Source organism: Macaca fascicularis, chromosome 6, assembly GCF_037993035.2.
Source record: "Macaca fascicularis isolate 582-1 chromosome 6, T2T-MFA8v1.1".
NCBI lineage: Eukaryota > Metazoa > Chordata > Mammalia > Primates > Cercopithecidae > Macaca > Macaca fascicularis.
This window is the reverse complement of record NC_088380.1, coordinates 188,420,039-188,441,726: the sequence shown is the minus strand read 5'-3', so window position 1 is coordinate 188,441,726 and position 21,688 is coordinate 188,420,039. Positions and strand designations below refer to the sequence as shown.

Here is a 21,688-nt window from a genome sequence, read left to right as displayed (position 1 = left end):
GAGTAGCTGTCAGCATGTTGGTTCCACAGAAGGAATCCCGTAGGCAGCGTTGGGTGCTGGGGACAGGGGGATGGCATGTGTAAAGGAGGTGAGTTAAGGGGAGAAACTTGGCTACCACTGGGATACCCTCCTTGGTGATAAGGAAAGGCAAATGAGACCATCAGGAAAGCCACAGAAGTCAGGGCCTGGTTCTCTGGCTAAGCCACCTCACCACTGTGAAACAGGCAGTGTTCACACAGGGCGACACACAGATGCACTGCTGATTCCATGACAGTGTCCCAACACACCTTGTGTGTTTTTGAGGCCTGGTAAATTTCCTTTTGTTGTTCAAATGTTATAATGTCATTTATCTTTCCTGGATATACACATGCTCCTCCTGCACTTATCATTCATTTTAGTGGCTTTAAAATCAATATGTGGCCAAAATACATCATATTTATTATTTTAATAATCAAGTGCACACTTCAGGGTCATCAGTGCCATTCACACTTCTGTGCAGTTAAGTTAAACATAATCCAAATCCAGATGTCTTACTTTCCACCTTAAGAAACTAGAGAAAAAAGTGTAGTGTAATGTAAACCAGACAACCCCCCTCCCCCAAAACATAATAATATTTGCAGAAATCAATGTAATAGAAATAACAAAATAAACAAAGAAACTCAACAAAACCAAAAGCTGCTTCTTAGAAAAGATCAATAGAATTGGTAAACCTCCAACCAGGCTAATCACAAAGAAAATTATATATTAACACTGTTCGATGAAACCAATGGGCTATTGTTCACTGATAAGAATTATTAAGCTGTTAAGCTTCAAAAAGATACAAAAGATCTTACATGTATATTGCTAAGTAAAATAAGTTAGTCATAAGCAGCTACATACGACATGATTCCAACTCTATGAAATTCTGGAAAAGGAAGCCTATAGAGGCAGTAAAATCATCCATGGTTGGCAGGAATTCTCAGAAAAGAAGAGAGGAATTAGTAGATGCAGCTCAGGTCATGTTTAGGATGTGAAATTATTCTGTCAGGGTGACAAAGGACATTGTGAGTTTGTCAGAACCCATAGACTGGACGACACGGAGTGAACCTTGATGCTCACCCCGGACTTCTGTTCATAAGAACGTGTCACTATTGGCTCAGCCATTGTTACAAGCGTTATCACACTCACGTAAGATGGGATCACAAAACTGAGGAAGGTGGGTATATGGAAATTTTTGGTACCACTTCCTTCACTTTTAGGTTACTTCCAAACAGTTTGAAGTGATGTCCATCACTTTACAAACCTGGCAACACTGTCTCAGAAAAAGATCCTTGTTAGTTAATGTTTAACAATCAGCAAAATGTCTACAATTTGCACTGAGATGTTCTTTACTATTAAAAGGAAACCCAAACCGGGAATGGAAATACACCTTTACTGCTATAGTTGCAGCACTAGTGACTGACTTAATACATTTAAACACGTACACGTGAAACAAAGAATACAGTGTAGCAATTTTACAATTGTCTGAAATATGACACTGAAGAATCTAGAAATCCTATCGTGAATGAACTGAACGACTGAGTTTCGACGGTACCTTCCATTGGTACGACTCTAGGGCGCACACAGCTGGGACACCAGCGACGGAGGTTTCCCTTCTTACGCCTGCGGCGGCGGACGGAGGACTCCCTGGGCACCCCAGGACCCGCTCTTGGATCTTCAACAGAACATGCTGGGAAGTGAATTAAAATAAAGACAGCTGTTGATATCTTGCTGCAGAAGATCAGATAAATGAGTCATTATTTATTCACAGCTTACATGTTTGATCCCATTGTTCGTCATCTGCAGAGCAAAGTCCCCTGAATCTGAGTTTGGCTTCAGAAAGAACTTGCACTGTGGGTTGCACTTACAACGGGGCAGGCAAATGCCTGTATTGAGATGAGACGTTACAGAAAGGCAGATTGGACTGACCGAGAGCGTAGGGTCTGGTGCAGAGAATCTGAGCTCGAGGACTTTTGAGAAGCTGCCAGAATCTGAGGGAGTTCTACAGACCCCTCTGGGCCTCCGATCCTTAGTCTGAATGTGGAAATGCTGATAATAGCCCATGTTATGTTAAAAGGGTAAAAACAGCTAAACAGACCAAAAGCCTTAAGACGGGTGCTTCCTAAGTGCCATAGAGGGTTGAATTCAATTATTTCATGTCTGCAAGAACAAGTCAGGCCCTTGGTAGTGGTTAACAGAGAAGGCACTTGGGGGACTCCAGGGCAGTGGAGGGTAAAATTCTCTTCATTCTTGACATGTGTCTCATGCTTTAGAACTCGTGAAAAGTTTCTGTTCGAATTTCCTGTGGGGCCCACATCAGCTCAGAGAGATGGGCAGAGCAGGGGCTGCCACTCAGAGGTGACAGTTCAGGGAAGTGAAATGAAGAGATTTGAAGTGCCCAGAGTCCCAACACTGACCAATGATAGATCTGAGACAGGAATTTGGTTGATTTTCCGGGGACAGAGATCCCTGAACACCTGAGGCCTCTAAATCATGGCCCGGACCCTGGACCTGGAGCTCTTTCCACTCCCTTTCTCAATCCTCCTGCACCAACGGCTCTTTAGGAAGGTCAAGGTATTGGAAGAGGTGCTGAGTCCAGAAAAAGCTCAAATCATTAAACAAAACATAACTCCTGTCTCTAGGTTTTAACACCTGGGCTAAAATATGGCACTTTCCTGCAAACGAAGCCTCTCTGAGGAACAAATGCAAATGTCTGGTCATCCTACCCAGCACCCTGTATTGTCAGCTCTCTGGCAGTGAGCAGCCCTCCACCAACTGACCACACCAAGGGACCACGTTCTGCTTGGCCCCCAAGCTGGTTCGGAACACAGGACATTCCAGACTAACTACCCTTGATGGCTGTGCCAAGAATGAACTTCCCTTCAACTGAATCACCCTCGACAAGCAGTTAGTGGGAATGAACTGAAAATGTGGCACCCCAGTTGAGTTTTCAGTGGTTTCTTCTGTATCTAGTCAATGGGAGAGTGTGTTAAAACAAAAAACAAACAAAACAAAACACAAAGGCCGGGCGCGGTGGCTCACACCTGCAATCCCAGCACTCTGGGAGGCCAAGGAGGGCAGATCACAAAGTCGGGAGTTCAAGACCAGCCTGGCCAATATTGTAAAACCCCGTCCCTACTAAAAATACAAAAATTAGCTGGGCATGGTGGCAGGAACCCAAATCCCAGCTACTCGGGAGGCTGAGGCAGGAGAATTGCAAGAACCTGGGATACGGAGGTTGCAGAGAGCGGAGATCATGCCACTGCAATCCAGCCTGGGTGACAGAACGAGACTCTCTCAAAATAAATAAATAAATAAATAAATAAATAAATAAAATAACATAACATAAAAAGCCAGGCGCAGCGGCTCATGCCTGTAATCCCAGCACTTTGGGAGGCCACGGCAGGTAGATCAGGAGGTCAGGAGTTCAAGACCTGCCTCACCAACATGATGAAACCCTGTCTCTACTAAAAATACAAAAATTAGCCGGGCATGGTGATGGGCGCCTGTAGTCCCAGCTACTCAGGAGGCTGAGGCAGAAGAATTGCTTAAAGCCAGGAGGGCGGAGGTTGCTGTGAGCCGCGATCATGCCACTGCACTCCAGCCTGGGCAACAGAGCAAGACTCTGTCAAAAAAAAAAAAAAAAATTGGCGTGGGAAACAGAAATTTTTCTAGAGAAAAATATTTGAGGCAAAAACCTTGATAGAAGAATAAAAATTATAAATTGAGTAATAAAACTCTAAAACATATTTATAAACATGTGGACAAATAGGAGCTGGGGAAATTTTTTAAAAAATCAGAATGACATTTAACATACAGGAAAACTGGCTCATCTGAAGAAACCGCAGTCAGAAGATAGAAATGAACATACATACCCCTGAGGCAGCCACTGGAACTATTCCCCATCGTGAGGCCTGAGACAACTAAGCTGCTTTAACTGCCAACGTTCAGCTGCGAGAATGGCAGCAAAATTGAAGGCAAGACCTACATCGTCAGGTCACCTCAGCGACAGGTCACAGTAGAATTTTTGCAAGCATACGTGTCACAATATGGGGCCCAACTGCTGTGACCTAGACCAGTCCATGGTCACTTTGACAAGGGGTCACTTAGACTCCATGTTTTGTTTCAAAATCTGAATCCCAGACATACCGTATTATTCTATGTGAATGAAACAAACATTAAAAGAGGAAAAAGATCTGCCTCTCCAATATATTTCATAGCGAAAATTTCAGGGTGAAGAGGGGAAAAGCTAAAACACTGAGAGTAAAGGGAGAGTCTATGCTTGACCTGAAGTGCCATCCCTACCCATTTCTATTACTCCTGAGTCACCAGACAGTCCTAGGTTCAACAATTTTAAAGTATTTCCAAATTAAATTTAAAATGCAGTAGTGTAAGTTCAATTTTCAAGCCAAACGCTAAGAATATAATTCATACTAATTCTAAAAATCTCCCATCAGTTATGTATACTATACCTAGTTTTTCTCTGTAAGCAACTAACTTTGTATACTTACTAATTTCTGAATCTCTGAGTTTACTGAGGGATTTCTCTGACAATGTATATATCGAAGACTGGCTATTCATTGATACACGAAGAAAAAAGAAGCACTTAGGCCAGGTGCAGTGGCCCATGCCTGTAATCCCAGCAATTTGGGAGGCCAAGGCAGGTAGATCAGGAGGTCAGGAGTTCAAGACCTGCCTCGCCAACATGATGAAACCCTGTCTCTATTAAAAATACAAAACTTGGCCGGGCGCGGTGGCTCACGCCTGTAATCCCAGCACTTTGGGAGGCCGAGACAGGCGGATCACAATGTCAGGAGATCGAGACCATCCTGGCTAACACGGTGAAACCCCGTCTCTACTAAAAGTACAAAAAAAAAACTAGCCGGGCGAGGTGGCGGGCGCCTGTAGTCCCAGCTACTTGGGAAGCTGAGGCAGGAGAATGGCGTAAACCCAGGAGGCGGAGCTTGTAGTGAGCCGAGTTCGCGCCACTGCACTCCAGCCTGGGTGACAGAGCAAAGACTCCGTCTCAAAAAAAAAAAAAAAATACAAAACTTAGCCGGGCGTGGTGGTGGATGCCTGTAATTCCAGTTACTCAGGAGGCTGAGGCAGGAGAATCGCTTAAACCCAGGAGGGCGGAGGTTGCTGTGAGCCGCGATCATGCCACTGCACTCCAGCCTGGGCAACAGAGCAAGACTCTCAAAAAAACAAACAAAAAAAATTGGCATGGGAAACAAATTTTTTTAGAGAAAAATATTTAAGGCAAAAACCTCGATAGAAGAATAAAAAATACAAATTGAGTAATAAAACTCTGAAACATATTTATAAACATGTGGACAAATAAGAGCTGGGGAAATTTTTTAAAAAATCAGAATGACATTTAACATACAGGAAAACTGGCTCATCTGAAGAAACCGCAGTCAGAAGATAGAAATGAACATACATACCCCTGAGGCAGCCACTGGAACTATTCCCCATCGTGAGGCCTGAGACAACTAAGCTGCTTTAACTGCCAACGTTCAGCTGCGAGAATGGCAGCAAAATTGAAGGCAAGACCTACATCGTCAGGTCACCTCAGCGACAGGTCACAGTAGAATTTTTGCAAGCATACGTGTCACAATATGGGGCCCAACTGCTGTGACCTAGACCAGTCCATGGTCACTTTGACAAGGGGTCACTTAGACTCCATGTTTTGTTTCAAAATCTGAATCCCAGACATACCGTATTATTCTATGTGAATGAAACAAACATTAAAAGAGGAAAAAGATCTGCCTCTCCAATATATTTCATAGCGAAAATTTCAGGGTGAAGAGGGGAAAAGCTAAAACACTGAGAGTAAAGGGAGAGTCTATGCTTGACCTGAAGTGCCATCCCTACCCATTTCTATTACTCCTGAGTCACCAGACAGTCCTAGGTTCAACAATTTTAAAGTATTTCCAAATTAAATTTAAAATGCAGTAGTGTAAGTTCAATTTTCAAGCCAAACGCTAAGAATATAATTCATACTAATTCTAAAAATCTCCCATCAGTTATGTATACTACACCTAGTTTTTCTCTGTAAGCAACTAACTTTGTATACTTACTAATTTCTGAATCTCTGAGTTTACTGAGGGATTTCTCTGACAATGTATATATCGAAGACTGGCTATTCATTGATACATGAAGAAAAAAGAAGCACTTAGGCCAGGTGCAGTGGCTCATGCCTGTAATCCCAGCAATTTGGGAGGCCAAGGCAGGTAGATCAGGAGGCCAGGAGTTCAAGACCTGCCTCGTCAACATGATGAAACCCTGTCTCTATTAAAAATACAAAACTTAGCCTGGCGTGGTGGTGGATGCCTGTAATTCCAGTTACTCAGGAGGCTGAGGCAGGAGAATCGCTTAAACCCAGGAGGGCGGAGGTTGCTGTGAGCCGCGATCATGCCACTGCATTCCAGCCTGGGCAACAGAGCAAGACTCTCAAAAAAACAAACAAAAAAAATTGGCATGGGAAACAAATTTTTTTAGAGAAAAATATTTAAGGCAAAAACCTCGATAGAAGAATAAAAGATACAAATTGAGTAATAAAATTCTAAAACATATTTATAAACATGTGGACAAATAAGAGCTGGGGAAATTTTTTTAAAAATCAGAATGACATTTAACATACAGGAAAACTGGCCCATCTGAAGAAACCGCAGTCAGAAGATAGAAATGAACATACATACCCCTGAGGCAGCCACTGGAACTATTCCCCATCGTGAGGCCTGAGACAACTAAGCTGCTTTAACTGCCAACGTTCAGCTGCGAGAATGGCAGCGAAAATGAAGGCAAGACCTACATCGTCAGGTCACCTCAGCGACAGGTCACAGTAGAATTTTTGCAAGCATACGTGTCACAATATGGGGCCCAACTGCTGTGACCTAGACCAGTCCATGGTCACTTTGACAAGGGGTCACTTAGACTCCATGTTTTGTTTCAAAATCTGAATCCCAGACATACCGTATTATTCTATGTGAATGAAACAAACATTAAAAGAGGAAAAAGATCTGCCTCTCCAATATATTTCATAGTGAACATTTCAGGGTGAAGATAAGAAAAGCTAATACATTGAGAATAAAGGCAGATTCCAGGCTAGATGTGAAATGCCTTCCCCACCCATTTCTACTATTCCTGAGTCACTAGAGAGTCCTAGCTTCAACAATTCTAAACTAGTTCCAAATTCAATTTAAAATGCATTAGTGTAAGTTCAATTTTAAAGCCAATCTCTAAGAATTCATAGTAATAAAAAAAGATACGAAATGATTCAGTACAAATTTCCATCACTGTTGATTCGTCACAAGTTTTAAGAACTATTAAATCAAATGGGTCATTGATGAGGAATAAAAACTGCATTAATATAGATGTTGCAATTTTTTCAGGGATTATCTAATTGACGGAGTGGTTAGCAGGATTTGGGAAGGAACACATATTACCTGTGTAAATGGAGAATTTTAATTCTCAACAACTGAAAATTGTGCAGGTGTGCACATATAAAGATACACATACATATGAGAGAGAGAGAGAAAACTTAGTTAAAAAGCACTAGACCACAGATTTATATCTCTTAATGCTAAATTGGGACAGGCATTTTTAAAAACAGAATATATTAGGAACAATAAAAAGGAATGAGCCTAAGGCTTTCCTTCCTGGTGCCACCTAAGTGTTCACAGTAAATGAAAATAAATGAGCCTTTTACCCTGGTAGCCAAAGCCCTTTTAAAAAGCTTTGTGGTGGTGTCACTGCTATATGATTGTTCAATTAATAAATCTGGTAAGATATGCAGAAACTTAACAGTTGTTACTTCCAGAGGCAGACGCTGGCAGGCCGCAGAAGAGGGAAAGACAAGTCCAGATGTCAGTGTGCAGTCTTCTGTGCCTTGTAAATGTTCTATGTTCTACTAGCATGTTATCCCCAAAAAATTAAACCCCCAAATGCTGGTAGAAAGCAAACACTTCAATCTGCTAATGCTTCACAGGGACAAGAATTCAGGCAGGACACAGAACAGAGAGCTTACTGGTGCTTGTTGATGTCTGGGGACTGCAGAGAAGTCTTATGGAGTGGGATTAAATTCACAGCAGGGGGTTGGAATCTTCTGGATGTGCCGTCATGCACAGGTCTGCAGAGGAACTTGGGCTTGGCTGGAGAACACACAGGACTTCCCTGGGCTTCCAAGCAGCAGGCGGTCTCAGGACACTCAAGAGCTTTGAATTGGTGGCCACGGGCTTCACTGGTGAGTGTCCTGAGTGAAGCAGGCAGACACTCATGGCATTTCTAACATAATTGTGGAAGTTACACAACATCACTTCCACGTCATCTGCCAGTGAAAAGCAAGCACTAGTGTCAAGTCTGATTAACCAGTGAGGGCGGGCAGAGACGCCACCTCTCAAAAGGAGAATAGCAAAGAAACTGCAAACGTGTTAAAAGCCACGTGCATATTCCAGCTTAAAAATCTCCAGTACAGAGATACCTCTCAGATATGTGAGACAGGGCCTGTCACTCTTCGGCACCGGCCAAGAGTAAGCTAAGTGTGGGTTTCACTTACGCATCAGCCACTGTGAGTTGACTGACAAGTAAATACAAACATTCAGGGAAACTAACCAAAGCGCGTTACAGGGTAACAGGTAACGAAAGGTGGTGTAGACCTGCTATGCTGCTCTACGAAGAAACCATTTCATCCACTCTGTTCACAAGATTTATGCATTTGGAAATGGAGAGGAGACTTTCTTCCTCCACTTTAGATTCAGGGGTACGTGTGCAGGCTTGTTACATGGGGAAACCGCGTGTTGCTGAGGCTTGGTATTGGACCTAAGAGCGTCTGCTCAGCAAAGAGACCTTATTTCTCATAAAAGGTTGCACACAGCCCACAAAGTGGCCATCCCGCAGGCTGGGAAGTGTGCCTCCCACCGAGGTAAGAGCCTGGCACGTGGAAGGAGGAAGAGTTGGGGCAGGAGCTTTACTCTGGACAAGCTGGCTAAACAAACTTTCAACAGGTTACAGGAGGAGCCATGAATATTCATGACGGTGGTCCTGATGCACGTGTACCGACCAAACGTGTGTAACACACAACCCATGTTCACTTTGGGGTGAAGACAATATGTAAATGTGTTACAATTAGGCTCTTTACCTCAAAAGGTCTTTTCAGGACACACAGGCACACAAGTGCACAGCCTCTGTAAACCGGCCACAATCAGTCCATCGTGGGTGGGCTCTTAATAAAAGAAAGTTACTAAAAACAATCTCCTGTCCCATCAGAGCTGCAGTTACGGCTGCTAGAACAGGGGTTGGGGGCCAGTTAGTCCGTGCCTGGTGCTGAGCTACCATGGTTTTAACAGTGCTTATTTAGCTGCTAGAGAAAAAGAAAGCCCTGTGGCAATCAGAACAGTTTATTCCTTAAATCTTGCCTGGCATGGCCTTAGGTGCTGTTTGTAATTTGGTACCTCGGTGTCACAAAGCTTCCGTTCTGTCAGTCGTATGATCTCTACTGCAGCAGGCAGGCTGGGCGGCTGCGTCTAAACATAAAAGGAAGGGGCATAACATGGCATCAGATCGCCCAGCCCGTCATGGCCCAACGCCCGGCACTGAGCGGTGAGGAGGAAAGGCCTGGAGCAGGCTGGACTGAGTGGTCCACAGGAGCCTCATTTTGGGAGCCAACTGCCTCAGTTCATGGCCCCACAGCCCAGCTGCACTCACTTACGAGTCAGTCCCTCCATCTGGAAACTCTGACAGCCTGTCCCGTTCCTAGTGCCCTCAGTTTAAGCATCTCTCTGTCAAGTTGTCAAGAAAACACTGGTCTCTGGAGATGCATGGACAGCCTAGTGCATACACTGGGCACTCAATAAATGCCAAGGGCTACCTCCCTGGTGTCCAATGAGGACGACTGTCATGATCATGGCAGTGCAGCCTGAGTCCCAGACTTCAATTCCTTCTTCCCGAAATGTAGAGCCGGGGACCCAGGGTGGGGTGCAGGGCCCCCGCAGACTCCTCTCCTCCTGGGCCCCCAGCCGGGAGAGGGGTGGCCTGGAGGAGCCGCGGGAGGAGGAGCAGAGACGGGAGCTGGCCCTGGCCCTGAAGGTGCCACCATCTCTGCATCGTCCTATCTTCCTGGAGCTTCTTCCTCCAAGATTTCGCCTGAGCCACCCACTGGAGAACACAGACATCTCTCCCCACACTCTGTGCTGAGACACTGAGGCCCCGAATTTGCCTCTCACACTCATGTTGGAACCGTGACCAGGACCTGGGCCTCCTGACACCCTTAGAAGACACACAGCCCTCTGCCACGGGTGGGAAGGGGTCAGGGCATGGCTGAGGTTTCATCAGCGACTGGGCACTGGGGGAGCCAGCACCCCAAGGTGCACACAGGCCCGGTCTTCTGCTCTGAGGGGCCTGGCCCCGAGCAGTGCCACGGCCACCACCCACACTTCCACACCCGCCAGCCCAGCTGCAGCAGCTTGGCCAAGATAACAGGCGCTCCTGCTCAAACCACATTTCCCAGCTTTTGCGGAGTTCATCACCAGCCTCGCTAGCAGTGACTTCCCACTTCCACGCAAAGGAAACTGCCAACGAGGTAACCATCCATTTTTTTTTCCTAGAGTGAGGCCTGGCTGGAAAAGAACAGGCCACCCCAGTGGCCTGTGAACGACCTTGTGAGGGTCACCAGGCCCCCTCAGCTGCAAGGCTCGAGCCCACCCCTGGCCGACTACATCATGCACTGGCCCTTGCCAGGGTGACGAGGCCAAGGCATCACCAGCTTTGACCTGGTGCCTCTGGCCTGGGCAACTGTCCCCTGTGCACTCAGCAAGGCACATGCTAATTTAACCCCATCTGTCAGCCCAGGTGCCTGGAGCTGAAATGGCCTGCCCACTTTTGCCCCGCCCCAGCCCCCTTTCAACATGAACCTTGAGAGTCTGTGGTGCGTTCTTCAAGAGTGGGCGCACTCTGGGTGCTTCATCCACATCATGCACTTCATCAAAACCACTGTCAGAGGGGGGACCTGTTAGGATCCCCATCTCCCAGAGGAGGAAACTGAGGCAGAGACAGGGTGGGTACCCCACCTGAGGACACACAGAGAATAAGCTAGGACAGAGCCTAGTGGCAGGTCCACGCTCCTCCACTCAGTGACAGGCATGCAGAGAAGCCAGGGCACCTTGAGCTGCCATCCCTGGGCCACTTACCCACCGGCTTGCGGCCCAGGCCAAAAACATCCCCATAAATAACCGTCCACAGCTGCCCTCAGCCTCCTCTAGAAGGCAGGTGCCCCAGAAGCTTCCTCACAAGCTCTTTGACGTTTCAGTGGCATGCAGGTGGCTGAGGAGCCCTGAAGCCAGGTGAAGGTCCGGGAAGGTGAGACGGGGATTTAGCTCAGGCAGTGCCCACCAGCAGGGACAGCACCGCCATGGGCGCCTGCTTGGGAGGAACACCTCAGGTGGTTTCCCCGACGCTCAGTGCTCAAGGCCCCACACCCGTCCTTGCTGGACATAGAGAATTAACTGAGCTTCCAGGGGTCCCTGGAGCTTAGTGCCTGTGCACACCAGTGACGTGACACGGGACTTACAGCTGGGGATGGGTCAGGGCAGCCCTGGCCGAGCAGCTGCCACATGGGGCAACCCCTGCAGTGACAGTATCAGATGGGTCTCCACCTCCCCAGGGTAGCCCATGGGGCAGAGCTGGGCTCCTCTGAGACCCACTGCAGCTCTGGGGAAGGGAGGGGTCTGGACATATCCTCATCACAGACTAAGAGGAGCAATGGGGGTGAAGTGGCAGCCCAGGTCCCAGGTGGAGCTGCCTTGGACTCCAGAGCAGAATCCAAGGGGAGCTTGGGGGGTGAGCACAAAAAAGGCCTGAGGGTCTGCTAGGGTGGAGGGTGAAGGGAAGAGAGCTGGGAACCTCTAGAGCAGGTTCCAGCCCAGCACAGACTGGGGTTCAGACAAGCCCAGGACACAGCCAGGCAGCCCAGTGCTGGGGCACAAGTCACCCGCATCTGGACACTGCTATCCAACCTCAGAACCTCAACTTCAAGAGCAAAAAGGAATCCAAGCCCAAGGTGGGGTGGCTGTGCCAGGAAGGGTGGTAGTACCAAGTTTCCAATGATGCTGCCCCCATGTGTGACAACTCATGCCTCCCTCTGGGCCTCAGTTTCCCCATGTGTAAAATGAGAGGTTTGTACCTGATGCTGAGGCTCCTCTCAGCTGGGGTTCTGATGCCCTTTGAGCCTGTGTGATGTCTGCAGGATCATTCACCAAAGGAACTTCTGACCAGGGTCCAAGGAGCCTGTGGGCATGATAGAAATCAGGATGGGTCCTGGCCTAGGTGGCCCCCTGGGGGTGAGGGACAAGGGGCGAAAATAGGGCCAGAACCACAAATGTCCTCCTAGGCCACTGACCACGAGGCAAGAAGATGTGAGCCTAGTCCAAAGGAGCGATTTCAGTGACAGGAAGGAGCAGACAAGCAAGGCAGAGCAGCCCATCCCGTGCCTCTGTACCCCTTTGTTGTATGCCACAGCTGGACACAAGGCCTGCCCCTGTTCCCAGCTGTGAATGGGGACAGGAACTCCTCCCCGGGAGCACAGAGTGTCTGCCTATGGATGCCAGTTCTCCCACCCCAGCCATCAGATTTGTGGGAACCCACCCCTGAGCTGCCTGGGTGCAAGCACCACTCTCCCAGGAAAGTGGCTCAGGGCTGGCGGCATGTCATCTCACCACAGCAGTTACAGCAACCAACTCACACCGGATCTGCCCGGTTATTGTCAGAGTCTGGATGGAGGGGGAGCAAGAGAAGGCAGCCCTGCTTTCCCACGCAGCTGAGCCCTGCCTCATCATGGCGTTGGTCCCTGGCACCTTCCCCAACCCCCATCCTTTCCAAGGGGGTTCCTGAGCAGCCCCTTCTCACACAGGAGTGGTAACATCATTGCTTCCAGGATGTTTGCACTCAACGTGTCCTCGGGGTCAGGTCTTCTGACAACGTCCTCAGGGTACCTGAGGGTGTGGTGACTCAATGCCCACATTAGGACACAGATATACCCACGTCCTTCCCACCAGGGACCTGGGGCTCAGGTACTGACGGGGATGCCCCTGGATGAAGCTGCTTCTGAGAAACCCGGGTGCCGCTGTGACAGCGAAGTCCGCTCCACCGCAGGACGGCCACCTGAGATGAAACCAGGCTCAGCAGCCCTGGGCGCAGATGTGACGTAAAGTCAGCCACACGACAGGAGACCCCTGAGACAGCCGGATCGAGGGCTCAGAAGGAAGCTTCTCCAAAGAGAGAGGCCACTGGCCGGCAAGCACAGGAGAAGATGCCCAGCCACACTGTCACCAGGGAAAGGCAAATCAAAGCCACAAAGAGATAGCACTGCGCACCCACTGGACGGCCAGGTGAGGCACACCAGAGAATAACACATGGTGCTGAGGACCCGATAAAGGAAGACCCTCTGCACCTCTGCTGGAAATGGAACGTCATTCAACCACCGTGGAAAACAGTTTGGCAGCCAATTTCATACCTGTGACCCCAAAGCACTGAAAGCAGGGACCTGGATATTTCTAACAAGAGTGTGCCCAGCAGCATTTTTCATGACCACCAAAGGGTGGGAAGCACCCAGGTGTCCATCCCGTGATGGACAATTCACCCCAACAGAAAGGGGGCCTGACACAGGCCACAGCAGGGAGGAACCCTAAAGATCTTATGCTGAGTGACAGAAGCCAGACAAAAGCCCATGCAGATGAAATGTCAAGAGGCCAAGCCACAGAGACGGAACTGCAGACTGGGGGTTATCAGGGTCCAGGGGAGGGGAGTGGCCAGCCACTGTTTAATGGGCATGGGGTTTCCTCTTGGGGTTATGGAAATGTCTTGGAACTATGTAGAGGTGATGGCTGTGCAAGGCTGAGAAAGGGCTAAATGCCACCAAATTTTTTAAAAAGTTAGTTTTACATTATGTGAATTTCATCTAAATAAAAAAAGAACCCATAATTATTTGACACACTTTTTCTCCCTCTCTGCACCCCAGCTGCTGGGCCCATCGCCAGCTCCTGCTGTTCACATGAGGACAAGGACAGAAGAGCCCACGGGCAGGAGCGTGTGCAGGCGAACCGCTCCCCCACGGCCCACCCCTGTGTCCTTTGTACTCCAAGCCTCCCTGGCAGTGAGAAGGGCCATGTGACAGGACCCCGTGAAACACAGACAAAGTGATGGTGGCCCCCCTTCCAGGCCTCAAAGCTCCTCAAGCCTCAGCCTCCTCAAATTCTGTGCCCTTCTGCGCAAATGGCTGGTCACACGAGCTGGAAGGTGTGGCCACCAACCCCAGGGCCTGGAAGACATGCCAGGCTGTGCCATTGTGTCAAGCAGGACACAGTGGACAGCGCTAAGCCCCTGAGACTGGGAGCGTTTCTGCCACCCAGTTCGGTCTCACCTACCCTTGCAGATGCAGGTGGTGGGGAGGCTGGGGAGTAAACATGATGTGAGCCCTTCCTCAGTCACGATGTTCCAAGGCTCTGTGGGGCGTCCTGTTTGTGACCTGCCAGGAGTCTCCTGCAGAGATCACCTGTGGGCTGCCCACTGGTGCTGGGCCACACAGCCAGGCTGACCCCTCACGATGGCAGAGCATCATGCCCATGTCTCTGAGTGCCTGTGAACCCTGCTTCCCCAGGTGAGGAGGGCCATACCCAGAGCCCTGCCTCAGCTAAGTGACTGGAAGGGGGCTCAGGCTTCCCTGGGCACAGCAGATGCCCCACAGGCAATAGTGGAGCAGCAGGAAGGAGAGCAGACCAGGAAGCCCCCAGCCCTCCCAGGACCAGCCCCTGGCTGCTGAGTCTGTACTGGTTTTAGTGGCAAGAAACCCAGTGAGCCCTCTCCCTCCACTGGACGCCCACCCCAGGTCCTGCTGCACCCCCAGCTCACTCACCCTTGGGTCCTGGCACCTGGTGTGCTCACCTGCCCCAGCATCTCCCAGCTCATTCATTAAATTCTAGGAAATAACATGGTTTCTTTTTCTCTTTCTGAAACACAAGGGAGAGAATTTCCTGGAGTCACAGAGGCACAGGAGGGAACTGGAAGCAACCTGGATGGCCCTTGTCCTGCCTCCTGCCCGGGACCACATTGACCCTCAGCCACTTCCCTGGAACCCTGGGCTTCTACAGGGCACAGACGTCAGCAGCCCAGGGCATAGAAGAGCCCAGAGCCAGGAATGGAAGTGCCACAGCCAGCAGCTGAATCTGAGAGGCAGCTCCAGGGCCCTGGGACCTAGTCCTGCACGCCACAGACATCTCCCTGAGCTGGCCCCAGGCCTTCCGGGTATCCCCAGTATGAGGGAGAAAAGCATGCATCCACCATCCCGCCAGGTGGGCGCACACCTGTCCAGGGGCACAGGTGACCTTTCTGAGGTGGTGCCTGGGCCGCTGTACTTTGTGCTGCCACCTGAACTGCCGCCCTCAAGGTCCTGCCTGTGCCATCTCCCTGCCGCCGGCTCTCTAGGACGCAGAAGCCAAGCACAGAGCAGCTGCGGGAACACAGACCTTGCTGCCCGCTCTCACGCATTCCCTCCTTGCCTGGGGTCTCAGAGAGGACAGCTCAGGGATCCACAGGATTCACAGCCTCCAGGCTCTGGGGAAGGGGAGAACGGGGTCCCTGAGGCCCCCAAGATCATACACCTATGAGGCTAGGGCTCCATGGAGGTCCAGGTCTGCTCAGAGTCATCCATGTGCCTGGGCCTCACCATAGGGAGGTAAGACCAAAGTGGGGAGGAAAGGCAGGACTTCAGGCACTGCCAAGTGTCCTGGAGCCTGGGTCAGGAGAGGGCCTGTCCTCCAAGGTCTCCTGGGGGAGGTGGAGCCCGCCTCAGGGGGCACAGCATCACCTCCTTCAGCCCCAAGCCTGGGCCAGGCTGCCACTCTGGTGGGGGAGCCAGGTGGGCTCTGGGAGGCCTGGGACTTTCTCAGCCCTCCCAGCCCCCAGGGGCACAGTGCCTGGGTGAGACACCCCAGGGGACCTGTGAGCTTGACCTTTCTGAGTCACACTGACCCACGGCCTCCCAGGGGCCAAAGACCCCACCCCACAGAGCACAGAAGATGGCACTGGCAGGCCCAGGCACAGATGGTCAGGGAGAGACAGCCCCATTGCTGTAGTCCCCTGTGGCCACGTTACGCTCCTTGTCCGATAGCCAGCTCTCAATCTCCTGCACCTCACCACACAGGCGTGTGGAAGAAGTCACCGCACAGGGCCCTGATTGCTGCCTCTCCCTGCCAGGTGACAGCTTGTGAGGTCTCTGCTGCTGTCTCCCCAGGGTGAGCACAGACCGGCAGGAGCTGAGGCTACCCCAGGAGTGCTCCTGGGCTGCCCACAGGTGCTGCCGTAGATTCTCCTAAGTCGCTCACAAGGAAAAAGCTGTGGAGAGGCGGGAGGTGGGGTGGACAGAGGGCACAACCAGGGTGGGGGCTGGGGGCACAGCTCTAGCACCAGGAAATGGTCTCCCGGCACCCCCTGGAAGGAGCTGTCACAATTGACACGCAGCCCCCTCCACTCCAAAAGGATGGAGAGAAGCGTCAAGGTGAGGGCTGGGCTGTGCTCCACTCTGCCCCTGTTCCTTTTCCCAGGGTGAGCTGGGACGTGGGAAGGAGCCCTGTTCTGGACAAGGAAACATAGTTGACCCCTTGCCCCCTGCCGCCCAGCCTCCACCCTGCACCCTCCACCCTGTCCCCAGCACAGCAGCTTCCATCAGATGCCAGATCTCCAGGCAGGCAAACGCGGGCTGCAAGGGCCATAGCCTGACTTCCTCGCCACACACCTGTACCACCCCTGGCACAGATGTCTTCCCACCCCTCCCTCAGGCCTCCTCTGATGTGGCCATGCCTCGTCTGGTCCCCAGACCCACCACACTCCTTGACATCAGCTAAAGCAAGGGTCCTACCTGAGAAAGCAGCTGAGACCCCGGGGCTCCTATTTCAGCCTCTGAGCACAGTTCCACGTGTCACTCCTGTATCTGGGCCAGGCTGTCCCCAGGGCACTGGAGCCTGAGGCAGATGCTTTACCTGTGAATGGGCAGGCTTGGGGCCACCTCCCTCGTCTGGGAGCCCTCCTCAGCCCCACCCCTGGACCCTCACCACTGGCCCAGAGAAGGGGCTGGAGCAAACCAGAGGACCCAGGCTGGGGAGCTCCTGCGTCCTTTCCCTCAGCACCAGAGTTCATTGACCATGGATGCCTCAGTTCCCTCACTTGTGAAATGGGCCAAGGTAAACCTGGTGAAGCTTCTGGCCAGAGAGAGGAGAGGAAAAAGAGAAAGGAGGACCGTGAGCAGGAAAGCGAGTGCCTCCGCCTGCTTGCAGGAGACAACCCAGATAGACCAAAAGCCAAGAGCACAAAACCATGTGACAGCTCAGACCAATGTCAGCTTTTTAGACCTTGAAGGCAAGCGTGTTGGTGTTACAGTGACAGAATTAGAACCTGGGGGAAGGTGACAGAGCTGATGAAAATTTGAAGGCGGAGGTTGCAGTGAGCCGAGATTGTGCCACTGCACTCCAGCCCGGGCGACAGGGGGAGACCCCGTCTCAAAAAACAAACAAACAGAAAAAAAAAAAAAAGAAAGGAGAGTTCTCATCCCAGCCAAGTATAAAGATGCAACTTTTCCCAGAAAAAAGAAATAGAAGACAATGATGTGTGATCTGTAAATTACATGTAAAGAACACAGTAAAGGTCGAACTTCTGAGGCATCAGTCTGAGAAGTTTTAAGAAGAAACAGATTTCAGAATGAAAAATTGTTACCTCTTGTATTCTCATTGAGAACAAATTTGTATCTTAAGAACAGCTTACTTTTCAACCAAAATTCTAGTTTGATATTAGCATATGTTTAAAATTGTAGCTAATTTTAATAAGACCTTTTTTTTTTTTTTTTTTTGAGACAGAGTCTCGCTGTGTCTCCCAGGCTGGAGTGCAGTGGCGTGATCTCAGCTCACTGCAAGCTCCGCCTCCCGGGTTCACGCCATTCTCCCGCCTCAGCCTCCCAAGTAGCTGAGACTACAGGCGCCCGCCACCACGCCCGGCTAGTTTTTTTTTTGTATTTTCAGTAGAGACGGGGTTTCACCATGTTAACCAGGATAGTCTCGATCTCCTGACCTCGTGATCCACCCGCCTCGGCCTCCCAAAGTGCTGGGATTACAGGCTTGAGCCACCGCGCCCGGCCAATAAGACCTTATAAACAAATCTATCCCAGTTTTGATTGGGATTAGAAATTATGAGGTTATAAAACATTTGTTTCATAAGCCTTTTACCACCCCATAACTTTTTCTGTTTTATAACTGTTTACATTCATTCAGTTGTATTTATCTTTTAAATTTTTCTTTAAAACAATCCCCAAAACTTTTAAATGAGGCAATATTGTTTCAAATCATGAAATAACTCATCATTGTTTGTAGCAGTCTCTGCATTCAGCCTGCTCTAATATTTGGTTTCAGCTTTGGATGTCTCTATTCAGAAGACTGGCCTGTAATCTCCCTCTCATGGGCTGTCTCATACCGCACTTGGTATCAAGATTCTCCGGATCTGGTGAAGGCAGTGTTGCTGTGTTCCTTCTGGATCTATTCTAGCGAAAAGCCTGCATAAACTTGGCATGGGAAACAGGACATTTTCCTAAATAGAGGAAAATGTTTAAGGCAAAAATCTTGATAGAAAAATCAAGAACACAAATTGAGTCGTAAAACTCTAAAATTTGAACATCTATAGACAAACTAGAGTTGGGGAAATAAAAAAAAATCAGGGAGACATTTTAAGTACAAGTGGCTGATCTGAAGAAACTGCAGTGAGAAGAGGGAAATGAGCACACCTTGAGAACAGCAGCAAAGGTCGCCTCCCGTCGTGATCACTGGTCTCTTGGCTCTGCACAGTGTGAAACGGCAGTTCACAGAGTGGCAGCTGGGACGGAGGCAGGACCTTCACCATGAGATGACAGCGGGTGCACTCAGGGTGCTACGGCCGTAGACAAGGGCTCCATCTTCAGACGACCTCCGTGGCAGGTCACCGTAGAATGTTCAAACGAACACATGCCACACTGTGGGGTCCAGCTGCTTCTATCTAGACCAACATCTTTTGGTTGCAAATTCTACATTCTTTTTAAAAGCCAGCATTTCTCATGAGGAAAATGCTCTCTGCCACGCAGTCCGTCCCTGAAGCTGTCACCTGCGGGTGCCATCTTGAATCAGGGCTTAGTTGGTAATGGACTCTTATATTTGCTCACCAAGAAATTCTGCAATTCATCTATAATTTCCATGGTGAGATTTGCGTATCATAATGCAAATAAAATGGAAAGAAGCCAAGAGAAATAAAATTCCCATCTTAGACAAAGAAAGAAGACTTTACCTGGCAAAGAGCTAGGGTCATTTCTGGAAACATCTCACTGGCCACCGTCGCTAGGAAACATAGAGTCACTGTCAGCCATGGGAGCTGCTGAAGGACCTCTGGCAGCCTTGGGTGCTGAGGAACAGGGCTGGCATGTGTGGAGGAGGTGGGTGAGAGCACAAACCGAGCTGCTGCTGGGCCACCCTCCCTGGTGGTGAAGGAGGCAGAGGAGACCATCAGGAGAGCCCTGGGAGACACAGCCTTGGGTCTCTGGCTAAGCCACACTCATCACTGTGAAGTAGGCAGTGTGTTCACACAGGCAGCACACAAATGCAGGACATCACTCCAGGACAGGGTCTCCTCACAGAAAGAGGCCCGGTAAATATCCTCTTTTTTGTAAAAATGTTACTACGTCATCTAACTTTCCTAAAAATACCTATGCTCCTACTGCAGTTATTTTAATGGACTTTAAAATATGGTGAGCTACACACAATATTTACTATTTTAATCCTTAATTTCACGATCCAGGAGCAGACAGGACCATAACAGCAGACAGAGAGGGGAGCCCAGGCACTTCTCCCTGACCCTGAATCAGAATCCACACAGGAACCTGGAAATGTGTGGGGCTCAGCAGACTGCGGAGGGTGAGCAGGAAGCCTTTTCACACTTCTGGCCTATCTCAGCACTCGGCTGTGTGCATCAGAACATCACTGGGGCCCCAAGATGGGCTGCCCGGGGCTGAGCTCTGGGATGAGAAGGAACAAGGAGGACACGACCCCTACCCTCACAGTGACCAGCCATGGCCAGGATCCCTCCACCCATGGGTGGCAGGTCACAGACTTTGGCACTGATGAGTCCAAGCCTATCTCAGAGAAACAAGCAAAGTGACATCTTATGGGTCACAAGGGAGATTTGCAAGGAACAACTGGCCTCTGGGGCAGCCCCTCCCTTTGCTTAGCTCATCCCGCACTGGAACTGGATCCTCTCCCACCTCTGCTGCAACCAGTGTGAAGCAGCTGCCCTGGCCAGGAGCTGTGAGGCTCCCTCCAGTTAAATAGGATTCTGGCCAACACACACCAGCCCCATGCACACAGCGCCACCCCACATAGAGAGAACGCGGCGGCTCCCAGGGACTGCAGAATGTGCCCGTCTCTCCTTACCTGGAGCAACCACTTCTCCCGCCACAGCCCGGGTCCTCATCACAACAGGAAGCTCCACTCCGGCTGCCTGTGTGCAGGAAAGCCAGCGACACAGCGGCACATTCCTCATCACCTGGATTCTTCGTCCACACGGGAGGGACTGCCCCACATACACCGTTCTCCTTGACTCCTGAAACTTCCTGTAATAACAGAAAACATATTGCTGTGAGCATCAGGCTGTGCTGTGTCCTGTGTGCGCAGGTCTTTTCTTCACTTGGTGACATTAGAAAACCAGATGAAAAACTGTGTTAAAGTCTAAGGAACACAAAAGAACAGCACAAACCGCCTCACGCTACAGACACAATTTCCTTGAATTATGTTTCCTCCAAGTCCATGTGGCTTGGCAATTAAGTAATTTTGTTCCAAGGAGAGAATCAAGCTGCTAAGGAAAAAGCTCACTCCACACAGTGCGCGGCTGACGCTGTCATTTTATCCTGCTATTCAAAAGCAAGCCTCACTGGGGAACAGGCTCTTACTCAGAATTCACCCGACCAAGGACACAGTGTAAGTCGTCTATAATACATACGGTCAGATTCTCATCTCGTAGGCTCATTCAGAAAGATAAAGCTAGGAAAGCAACTGTATTCCTCAGACAAATGCAGGGGTTTGACCTTCAGTTTCCATGGGGCCTCCTTTTTCTTCTCCCTGAGGTGTTCCTCCATTGGGTCCTCGGTGGAATCTAGGAAGACAAAGTGTGACCATCAGCAGGTGCAGGGAGGAGCAGGAAAAACAGCTTTCTAGCCCCAGGCCGCCTCATCAGGTAAAACAGCACATCTTGAACAGGGCACAGCACCCAGGGCAGGCTGGGCGTCCCTGCAGCCTCTCAGGGCTCCTGCCTCCTAATCAGACCCAAGCTCACTTGCCCTCCCTTCCTGCATCCTTCCAAGGTCATTTCCTCCCTAGAATCCACCTGTGGTGCTTCTGTGTGTATCTGTCATTCCAGAATATTTTATACTTGGTAAAAAGAAACTGTTGTTTAAGAGAACATTTCATTCTAGCCAAAATATTCTATATATTCACTAATCTTTTGTTTTAAAGATAATAAAACAAAGCTTTGAAAATACGAAGTTATCTTCTCATTTAAAGATAATTCCTACTTAGCAAGTGCTATCTGTCCTGGCACTCAGCCTTCTCAATGCAATGTG

General features: G+C 49.7%; 1 protein-coding gene across 1 annotated transcript in view; it reads right to left on the bottom strand.

Annotated features, from left to right (window-relative positions):
* Positions 1-21,688, bottom strand: part of LOC102119850 (uncharacterized) — a 115,494-nt gene that overhangs the window by 55,238 nt on the left and 38,568 nt on the right. Inside the window, exons 5-13 of the mRNA XM_065547188.1 lie at positions 21,155-21,222; positions 20,505-20,683; positions 19,366-19,552; positions 18,833-19,185; positions 16,925-17,264; positions 15,534-15,645; positions 14,924-15,017; positions 12,197-12,300; positions 1,574-1,708 (exon numbers count right to left, since the gene is read on the bottom strand). Coding sequence (XP_065403260.1) covers positions 1,574-1,708; positions 12,197-12,300; positions 14,924-14,976 — 292 coding nt within the window. The 5' untranslated portion in view covers positions 14,977-15,017; positions 15,534-15,645; positions 16,925-17,264; ... (2 more) ...; positions 20,505-20,683; positions 21,155-21,222. The remainder of the gene's footprint in view (positions 1-1,573; positions 1,709-12,196; positions 12,301-14,923; positions 15,018-15,533; positions 15,646-16,924; positions 17,265-18,832; positions 19,186-19,365; positions 19,553-20,504; positions 20,684-21,154; positions 21,223-21,688) is intronic.